The sequence below is a fragment of the Lepus europaeus genome, chromosome 1 (assembly GCF_033115175.1).
Source record: "Lepus europaeus isolate LE1 chromosome 1, mLepTim1.pri, whole genome shotgun sequence".
Taxonomy (NCBI): Eukaryota; Metazoa; Chordata; class Mammalia; order Lagomorpha; family Leporidae; genus Lepus; species Lepus europaeus.
In genome coordinates, this window is record NC_084827.1 from 163,351,283 (window position 1) to 163,361,867 (window position 10,585).

General features: G+C 55.3%; 1 protein-coding gene across 1 annotated transcript; it reads left to right on the forward strand.

The window, feature by feature from the left end:
- Positions 1-1,514: 1,514 nt before the first annotated feature.
- CDK5R2 (cyclin dependent kinase 5 regulatory subunit 2) lies at positions 1,515-2,627 on the forward strand. The gene has a single exon (XM_062201930.1). It carries the CDS (start codon positions 1,515-1,517, stop codon positions 2,625-2,627), a length of 1,113 nt encoding a protein of 370 aa, XP_062057914.1.
- The last annotated feature ends 7,958 nt before the right edge of the window (positions 2,628-10,585 follow it).

The window sequence follows — 10,585 nt, forward strand, 5'->3', positions numbered from 1 at the left end:
AAAAGAAAAAAAAAAAAAAAAAGGACCAGGTCTGTTCCAAACAGCCCAAAGAGGCTTCTTGGAGGAGGTGTGATTTTTTTTTAAAGATTTATTTACTTGAAAGTCAGAGTTACACAGAGAGAGAAGGAGAGGAGAGAGAGGTCTTCCATCCACTGGTTCACTCCCCAGATGACTGCAACGGCCGCAGCTGCGCCAATCCGAAGCCAGGAACTTCTTCCGGGTCTCCCACATGGGTGCAGGGGCCCAAGGACTTTGGGGCATCTTCTACTGCTTTCCCAGGCCATAGCAGAGAGCTGGATTGGAAGTGGAGCAGCCGGGAATTGAACCGGCGCCCATATGGGATGCCACATTGCAGGCGGCAGCTTTACCAGCTACGCCACAGCGCCGGCCCTGGAGGTGTGATTTTAAGAGCATGGTAGCAGCTTGTCCTTGTACCTTGTGGGTGCTGAGGAAGGAACAGACCCAGAGAGAAACGGGCAAGACCCAGCCCAACGGCTTAGAGCTGGGAATGGGAAGAGCTGAGATCCTGGAGATAGGAAACCTTCCATGATGGAAACCCACCTCCACCTGGACCCGGGGATGGACGGGAAGTTGAGGCCCACCACCTTGGGCCTCCTCCGAACAAGAAGGCCCCGCCCACGGTCCAAGCCTGAAAAGACGAACCGAACCGAGCCCTCGTCCAGCCATCATCCATCACCCACCCAAGTGCACCTTCTGTGCGCGTGGGAGGCGACAACCAACTGGGAGGAGCTGACTAGGACCCGCGCCCAGGGCCTGCCCCACGGCTCTGCGGCAGAGAATCAGGCCGGCAAACAGAGGATTGTCTGAGGGTCTGGCTGCCCCCTCCTCCCGCCCCACAGTGGAGGAACAGGGAACGGAGTTCTCGGGGAGACATCCCCCCCCCCCCCCGCCAGATTAGAGGAACCACAGCAGCGCCGCCCAGCTGGGCCCGGGGCGTCCTCATCAGGGTTCTCGCTGCCCACGCGGCCCCCAACACGGGCTCCAAGGTTGGCGGGGAGGGAACGCTGCTGACCCAGGGCCCTAGGAGCAGGAGGACGGGACGGAGCAGCCATGTCCCCGCCCACCATTCTGATCCACAGCGGGTCCCGCGAACGAAAGCCCCTTCCTCCCCCTCTCCCCTCTTCGGGTAAAGGGAAAGGACCCTGGGCAGAGGGCGAGGGATTGGGCGGGACTTCAGAGAGTCCCTCAGCCTGCGAGACTCTATTGGCCAGGAGGGCTGCCGGTCAGGAGGGCAGCTCGGGCGAGGATTGGCTGCGCGAGGCGGGGCGCGGCGCAGCGAAAGAAGGGGCCCAAGGGGTGGGGCTGACGCTGCAGCTGGCGCAGCTCAGACCCGGAGCCGCCGCCGCCGAGCAGCCGAGCAGCCTCCTTCCGCCGCCGGTCCGCGCGCCCGGGCCGGGGCTAGGCCCCCCACCGCCGGGTCCCCCGGGGCTGCAGCAGCAGCGGCGCGGCCCGCGGTTCCCGCCGGGGCCCGGGCGCCGGCCCCGCTCTGCAGGATGGGCACGGTGCTGTCCCTTTCCCCTGCCTCCTCGGCCAAGGGCCGGCGGCCCGGCGGACTGCCGGAGGAGAAGAAGAAGGCGCCGCCCGCGGGGGACGAGGCGCTGGGGGGCTACGGAGCGCCGCCGGTGGGCAAGGGCGGCAAAGGCGAGAGCCGGCTCAAGCGGCCGTCCGTGCTCATCTCCGCTCTCACCTGGAAGCGCCTGGTGGCCGCGTCCGCCAAGAAGAAGAAAGGCAGCAAGAAGGTGACGCCCAAGCCGGCGTCCGCGGGCCCCGACCCCCTGGTCCAGCAACGCAACCGCGAGAACCTTCTCCGCAAGGGCCGGGACCCCCCCGACGGCGGCGGCGCCGCCAAGCCCCTGGCCGTCCCGGTGCCCACCGTGCCCGCGGCCGCCGCCGCCGCCGCCACCTGCGAGCCGCCGTCGGGGGGCAGTGCGGCCGCCCCGCCGCCAGGCTCCGGCGGGGGGAAGCCGCCGCCGCCGCCGCCCCTCGCCCCGCAGGCGGCGCCGCCGGTGCCCGGCGGTTCGCCGCGGCGGGTCATCGTGCAGGCGTCCACCGGCGAGCTGCTGCGCTGCCTGGGCGACTTCGTGTGCCGACGCTGCTACCGCCTCAAGGAGCTGAGCCCCGGCGAGCTGGTGGGCTGGTTCCGCGGCGTGGACCGCTCGCTGCTGCTGCAGGGTTGGCAAGACCAGGCCTTCATCACGCCCGCCAACCTGGTGTTCGTGTACCTGCTGTGCCGAGAGTCGCTGCGCGGGGACGAGCTGGCGTCGGCCGCCGAGCTGCAGGCCGCCTTCCTCACCTGCCTCTACCTCGCCTACTCCTATATGGGCAACGAGATCTCCTACCCGCTGAAGCCCTTTCTCGTGGAGCCCGACAAGGAGCGCTTCTGGCAGCGCTGCCTGCGCCTCATCCAGCGGCTCAGCCCCCAGATGCTGCGGCTCAACGCCGACCCTCACTTCTTCACGCAGGTCTTTCAAGACCTCAAGAACGAGGGCGAGGCCGCCGCGGGCGCCGGGGGTCCACCCAGCGGGGGCGCGCCCGCCGCCCCCTCGGCCGCCAGGGACAGCTGCGCGGCCGGACCCAAGCACTGGACTATGAACCTGGACCGTTAGGGATACCCAGGGACCGCGCCCATCCCCCGCCCCAGCCCCCGACACGCACTCGGATCCCCGGGACCCTCCAGCCACCGCCGCCGGTACCGCGGCTCCGCGCCACGGCCCGGCCGAGGAGGAGCCGCCCCTGCCCGGAAGGTGGAGGCTAGGACGCCTGAGGCCGCAGCGCCTGGATTTTGCCGGGCGTGGGGTGGGGATAGGGATGAGCGCGGGAAGGGCACCCCCGCCTCCCCCTTTCCGTGTCCGCGCCCCCATCTCCATCTCTACGCGTCGCCCCCTGCCCTGCTATGCGTGTCTCTAGGCCCGCCTCCCCGTGGTTGTGTCGGTTTCCTCGCCTCTCCCGTGTCTTCGTTCTGCCTCCTGCCTGCTTTCCGACCCCCCTCTCCCTCCGCCTTTCCGGTTACCGAACATCTCCAGCTGACTAAGTGCACCCCGGCCCGATTCCTCCTGCACCTGTGTCCCTACCTCCCCTTCTTGCTCCCTTTCCCGGCCACGTGTCAGCCTCTCCCCTCCCGTCTGCCTCTCCCCTCTGCTTGTGTCGCCCCGAATCTCTTCCCCTGACGGCGTCCCTGCAGCCCCCTCCCCAGATCAAAAGGAACATCAGTTTTTGCTTGAGGTGCCACGAGAAACTGCAGCCCCAGGCGCCCAGACACCACCTCACCCCACCCCCACCGCCTCTCCCCCGCCTTTTCCAACGTGTTGCATGCCGGGAGTCGTGGGGGAAGGGGCTGCGGCTTCATGCAGGAGCCTAAGGTTGGGGGCACAATCAGCCTAGGACACCACTCCGGCGGCAGCACCACAGCGGCCGGCGGGAGGGGAAAACTCTCCTTACTCTGGAGGAGGGGCGCCCTTCTTCCTATCCTTAGGTTTTCTGTCACCCCCCACACACCCCTTTTAATTTATCTGGTTGTTTCCGGAGGGAGGGGGGAGGGTAGGGGAGGGTGGGCAGGGATCTGTCCGAGGTGCTGAGCTGGCCGGGACCGGAAGCCTCCAAGGAGAGTACCGGGGACTGGGTTGGGCCTGGGGCCATGTCCAAGGTGCCAATGATGCGGGCCGACGGCGCGGGCCGCACTGTCTGTCTGTCCGTCGGTCTGTCCCGGGAGAGCTATAAAGCGCTGGAAGCGCCTGCAGATGGTTTTGCGCCGGCATTTCTTTGGGTCCCGGGAGGGAGGGAAAGGGAGTGGAACTGGCAGGAGGGTGCGGGATGGCGAGGTGGTGGGCAAAGCCAAGTCCCTGAGAACCGCCACTCTTCCCTCCCCCGACCCCCATCGGCTTCCATTTTACGGAGTGAAGCGAGGTAGCTCAAGGTTTGATAAGGCTCAATCCAACCTCCACCCCGCCTCCATTTTGTCCCACCTAGCTCCTCGGTCGTGCCCAGGCCACCTAGGGGCTGAGCGATGAGGACACTGGTTGTTCCTCTCTGGTGGTGTGACCCCTTGTAGCAGAGCTAGGCAGTGGTCACTGTTGCTGCTCTTCTAGTCCCCTTCCGTCTCTCCCCACCTTTGCTCTGGTCAAGAATCCAGCCAAGCCTGAGTCTGTGGTCTGACGGCCACACTCGGCACTCCTTAGCACCCAACCACCAGCAGCACTGGACTTCTTGGGCCACACACACACCCTGGGTACTCTTGGGAGGTCCGATCCTGCTTGAGACTCAGACCCTGGCTCTATATGGACAGAGGTCGCTGAGGGAGATGGAACCCCTTCTCCATCGCCGTTGCTTTCTCTGCCTCATGGCTAAGCGACCCGTTTACGATTTCGTTGCCCAAGGAGGCCTGGCCTTAGCAGGGCGCTCGCGGCTCCGGCCCTGTTCGCCACGGTGGCGGCGCGGATCCAGGGAGAGCCCGGAGGGGCCGGCAAAGACCAGGTCCCGGGCACGCTGTCCGTGGTGCTGACGGGCGTGCTCGGGCAGGGTAGGGGCTTTGCAGGTGCGGGAACCTTGAAGATTCGGCCTCAACCAAGCCTTCAAATAATCTGGGAAAGGGTGAGCTCTATTTTGGCGGCGAGTTACAGAAGTCTGGTCTGAGAACCCAGGAGTGTCGGCTCCCACCTGTGCCTGGAGGACCGGACTCAGCTCTCAACCTGGCCTAGGGCCCAGCGCCCTAGCACCGGGCGGGGAGCCGGAAATCCCTGTCCAGATTTGTGAATCGAGTTCCCGAGGGGGAGGGGGAGAGCTGGCGGAAGGGAAGGCGGGAGCAGCCGCCCATTGGCTGGAATTTGGCGCAGTCAGCGCGGTGCCGTCATCTCTCTGGGTTTGGGAGGAGGGAGCGAGGATCACTCGGGTCACCCCGCGGCTGTCGCTATAGTAACCAGACCGCGCGGGCGGGGCTGTCTCCATGCTTCCCCACCTCTGGCTGAGGAAACAGTCTTGGTCCGCCTTGTTTGGCATTAGTTAGAGACAGCTACTTGATGGAGGTTTCTGAGTTAGAGGAGTCTACAGGGGGTGGGGAAGAGACCCGAGAGCCTACAGGGACCGCCAAACATCCCACCCTTGGAAGCCCCTATCCAGCTCCCTGCCCCATAGACATGGCACCCTCCATTTGCATTAAGTACCATGCGCACATGCACACGCCTCCAACAGCCTGTGGTCTGCACTGGAGAACTGGAATGAGGAGGAAAAAAAGCCTCAGTGAATCTCAGTGAGTGGTGTCAAGTTAAATCCCACTTTCCTTGTCCTGTCCCGAGGCATGAGCCGCTGCCATAATCCGATTAGGGGCAGGGAGACTGGAGGAGGCTCAGCGTGAACACATGGAAGAATTAGCTTCCCCAGTTAAATTCGGTGAGTCCTGTTTTCCTGAGAAGGAAGACAGGTGAAAGCAGACGGGTCGGGAACAGTCTTCTGAGAAGGCAAGGCAGGGGGTGGGAGGGTGCAGGGAACAGCGCAGAGACCGCTAGGTGCCTTCTCTTTGCTGCCAGGGAGTGAACCTGGGGAGAGTGAGTCCCACTGGTGACAAGGTGCTCAAGAGGACCCAGCAAGGCAAAGGGTGGACTGAGGGAAAAAGGGAGATGCCGGGTAGGAGACAGAAAACTCAGCCAGAACCGTGACTCAGCACTTCTCTTTGCAAAGGGCTGGGGCAGCCCTCACAGCACAGGGGCAGCAGAGAGGGGGAGAGAAGAAGGAGGGCAAAAGGGGCAGATTAACAATGATTCATCCCTTTGCGCGATACATGCATGGCACATAGACAGGCACACGTTTCAACCCAGAAGTAGGCACAAATGCACTTGTACTGACAAGGGTTCACTCACTCATACCATACACACATCTCTGCTCCCCCATTTCCTGCCCCTGTTGCTGGGGCAGAGGACATTGTGTCCTGAAAGCCATCCTCGCCTGTCCCTAGAATACCTTGGAATTTATTGGAAGAAGAGAAATGCAAAAAAAAAAAAAAAATCACAGATCGGGGAGTTGTCATGGTGACCGCTTTTCCTGCCAGGCTGGGTGCCCAGCAACCAGAGCATCTGGCTGTATCTAGGAGGACACCTTCTGGCCTCCCCCGACTGGGACCCTCCCTCAAGCACCCAGCTGGGCACCTCCCAAGGATTGCTACAACAAGGGCTGGTGGATCACAACCAGGGATAGCTGGAAACCACACATACAGGCCTGTCCATCTTCAAATACCCCTTTTAAGTGGCATTCTTGACCGCTTTATACATCTTAGACAACATTTGCTCTAAGTGACCTCAAGGCAGCAAAAATTAACGTGTCAAAAATCTTCATTTAAGACTATGAGGACTGTCCCTCATAGAACCTTACCGTACACCTACATAGGAGGTCATTTATAAACCCACACGACATCGCTTCTCGGCCTTTTGGTTAAGATCAAGTGTAAACCCACATAACATAGGAATATTAGATGAGGGGGTAGAAAAAGTGATTAGTTAAGTATGAACAAACAGTCTGGTGTTGTGGTATAGCTTGTGATGCCAGCGTCCCATGTGGGTGCTAGTTTGAGTCCTGGCTGCTCTACTTCTGATCCAGCTCTCTGCTAATGCACCTGGGAAAGCAACAGAAGATGGCCCAAGTGTTTGGGCCCCTGCACCCATGTAAGAGACCCAGAAGAAGCTCCTGGCTTCCGGCTCCTGGCTTCGCCCTGGCCAGTACTGGATGTAGCAACTATCTGGGAAGTGGAACAGTAAATGGAAGATCTCTCTGTTCATCCTTTCTCTCTGTAACTCTGACTTTCAAGTAAATAAAATAAATCTTTTTTAAAAAACTTTCCATCCAGTTGGGATTTCATGGTTCTATCTTGTTTTCCTGGATATTTCTCTTTTTTGTTAAGATTTATTTATTTATTTGAAAGACAGAGATAGAGAGAAAGACAAAGAGACTGATGGGATAATGGGATGCCAACATTGCAGGTGGCGGTTTTACCTACTATGCCACAACATTGGCCCCATAAATCTTTTTTTTTTTTAAAGAAGCATTTGAAGGCCAGTGCTGTGGTGTACTGGGTGATACCTCTGCAACACCAGCATCCCATATGGGTGCTAATTCGAATCCTGGATTCTCCACTTCTGATCCAGCTCCCTGCTAATGCATCTGGGAAAGCAGCAGAGCATGGCCCAAGTGTCTGGGCCCCTGCACCCATGTGGGGGACCCAGATGAAGCTCCTGGCTCCTCACTTAAGCCTGGTCCTGCCCCAACCATTGAGGCCTTTTGGAGAGTCAACCAGCAGATGGAAGATCGATCTCTCTCTCTCTCTCACTCTCCCCCCCTCCCTCTCTGTAATTCTGCCTTTCAAATGAATCTTAGAAAAATAAATACTTGAATATGTGTACAAAGACATAACAAATATTTTTTATTGGATTTTTATTTGGAAAGAGAAAAGTTGGAATCAACCTAAGTATCTACCAGTAAGTAAAGGGTTAAATAAATTTGATACATTTAAATGACTGAATACTACAGTATTCTGTTAAAAGGAATGAGTTATACTGTATGTACTGACATGAAAGAGCTCCCAAACATGTAGCTAATTGCATAACAATACACATAGTACAATAACATTTATGCAAAAGCAAAACAAATCAAGCTAAATTGTAATTCCAGAGTGTGTGTGTGTGTGTGTATAGAAGCTTGAGAAAGACAAAGCTCGCATCACTCAACAAATGACTTCAGGGAAGGAATTTGGATTGATGTTGTCCAGAGGACACTCACTTTATCTGTGCAATTTGACTTTTTATCATAAAAATGTGTTGGTATATTGTTTCTATAATTGGAATATAGTAATTAATATATGACAGTGATTAAATAATAAAAAGGCCTGAGGAAAATAAGGTTATTTACTTTTTTTTTTTTTGACAAGTAGAGTTAGACAGTGAGAGAGAGAGAGAGAGAAAGGTCTTCCTTTCGTTGGTTCACCCCTCAAATGGCCACCATGGCCAGTGCGCTGCACTGATCCGAAGCCAGGAGCCAGGTGCCTCCTCCTGGTCTCCCATGTGGGTGCAGGAGCCCAAGGACCTGGGCCATCCTCCACTGCCTTCCCGGGCCACAGCAGAGAGCTGGACTAGAAGAGGAGCAACCGGGACTAGAACCTGGCGCCCATATGGGATGCTGGTGCCGCAGGCGGAGAATTAACCAAGTGAGCCACGGCGCCGGTCCCCCGTTATTTATTGCTGTTATTCTTATTGCTGCTGCTGTTGTTGCATCCTGGGTGAGTGGAGAGCATCTTTCTGTGGGGAGAGAGACCTGAAAGGAAAACATTGACCGATCTGACTCCATCTAAGCTTTTGAACGTCAGAGAAATTAAGAAGAAAAAAGCCACCCTCTATTACATACCCTTATTTTTTTCATGGCATTTGTCCCTGCCTGAAAATTTTTTTAAAGTTTATTTATTTACTTTTATCTACTTGAAAGGCAGGGGGGGGTGGAGAGAGAGAGAGAGAGAGAGAGAGAGAGAGAGAGAGAGAGAGAGAGAGAGAGAGAGAGAGAATCTTCCATCCACTGGTTCACTCCCCAAATGCCCATAACAGCAAGGCTGGTCCAGGCCTAAGCCAGGAGGCTGAAACTCTATCCAGATAACCCCATGAGTGGCAGGGCCCTGACCATTTGAACTAACGCTGCCTCCCAGGCTCATTAGCAGGCACAGCAACATGGGATGCAGGTGCGATAAATGGTGGCTTAGCCTGCCGCTGGGCCACAACACTCACACCACCTAATTATTTTTGCTACGTTTTAATTTTGCTTCCCCTCAATAAAAACAAGATTTGAGAGAGGCTGGTGTTGTGGTGTAGCAGGCAAAGCCATCACCTGTGACGTCGTCAATCCATATGGGTGCTGGTTGCTCTACTCCGGATTCAGCTCCCTCCTAATGGCCTGGGAAAAGCAGTGGAAAATGCCACCCTCTGTCCCACCCATCTTCCAAGTCCCATTGCTCCCTCCCCTGCTAATCCCTAGGGCGTAAGAATGTCCAATGCTGGATAAGGGACGCAGGCACTATCTAACTTGACAAGCACTGTGTGTGTGCGTGCATGTGTGTATACACACACAGGAAACACGCACTCCTACAAGCAGCCATGGGTGCACACGACCCTTCTTTTTCGTAAGTGCCATTAATAAAGCTGGGGGAATTTTTCTGTTCGTATGAACTTGCTTATGCCCTGTAAACAGTGAGAAGCAGAATAGTGGCTGTATGTAGTGAGCCACCAGGAGATGAGAGCTGATGCTTACTCAGGTTGTATCTTGATTATTAGTGCAAGCTACCTCATTAGCAGCATCCAGGTGTCAGACTTTGCCCCACTGCTTTAGGTTAATGAATAAAAAGTGAAAGTTTCCATGCTTGGGTTCCCTTGCTAACAAGAGTACAGCTAAATCTTTAGGACAAAGCTATGGAAACTAACTCTTAAGTTTTTTATTCGTCTGTTCTTTTTGCCAATGTTCTTGTTTTATGTTGGGTTTCAGGAATGGGTGTTCTGGATTTTTTTACATTAAAGTTTTAAAAAAAATTTTGTCCCAGCACTTTCTTTTTTAAAACATTTATTTTATTTATCTGAAAGGCAGAGCTAGAGAGAAAGAGAGAGAGAGAGAGAGAGAGAGAGAGAGAGAGAGATGTACCTTCCATTTGCTGGTTTACCCCTCAAATGGCTGCAGCAGCCAGAGCTGGACCAGGCTGATGCCAGGAGCCAGGAACTCCATCTGGGTCTCCAATATGGATGACAGGGACCCAAACACTTGGGTCATCTTCCACTGCTTCCCCAGGCACATGAGCAGGCAGTGGATCGAAGTGGAGCAGCCAAGACTTGAACCAGAGCTCATTTGGGATACTGGTGTCACAGGTGGCAGCTTAACCCACAGTGCCACAGTGCTGGCTCCTAATTCTATCCCAGTACTTTCATAGTGTATTTATTTCATTCCTTAATCTATCTGGGGATTTATTTTTCTATGTGGTAAGAAGTAGAGATATAACCATTTTCCCAAATGAACCGCAGTTATGCCAACCTTTGAACAATCTTCCTTTTCCCCAGGGAATGTCATCTTATTATTTATGGAATTCTCAACATACAGAGATCTATTCCAAGGCTTGAATCTGCTCCGTTGCCCTGCTAGACTATTGCTGTGCCAAACCTTTGATAATTAGTTTTGCAGCATGGTCATTGTTCTTTTGCTCAACTTATCTTTTCCATCTTTATCACACTCCACAAGAACTTTAGTTCAAGTTCCATAAACTTCCTTTGGCACCTGGATTGGGACTGCACCAGTGTTACAGATTTGGAGAGAGTTGATAGCTTTGCAATCTGGAGTTACTCCACCTAAGAGCGTGCTGTTTCTCCACACTGTCAGGTTGTTCAAGCTCCTTAATGGAGATTTAGAGTTTTCTTCATTTTGGTGTTTCCCATGTTTTCCATTAGGTTGATCTGGGAGCATATTTTTATTATTGGTGTAAATCTGTTAGTCCCAATTATTTTTTTAATGTTTATTCATTTATTTACTTGAGAGAAGAGAGGTAGAGATGTGTATATATATA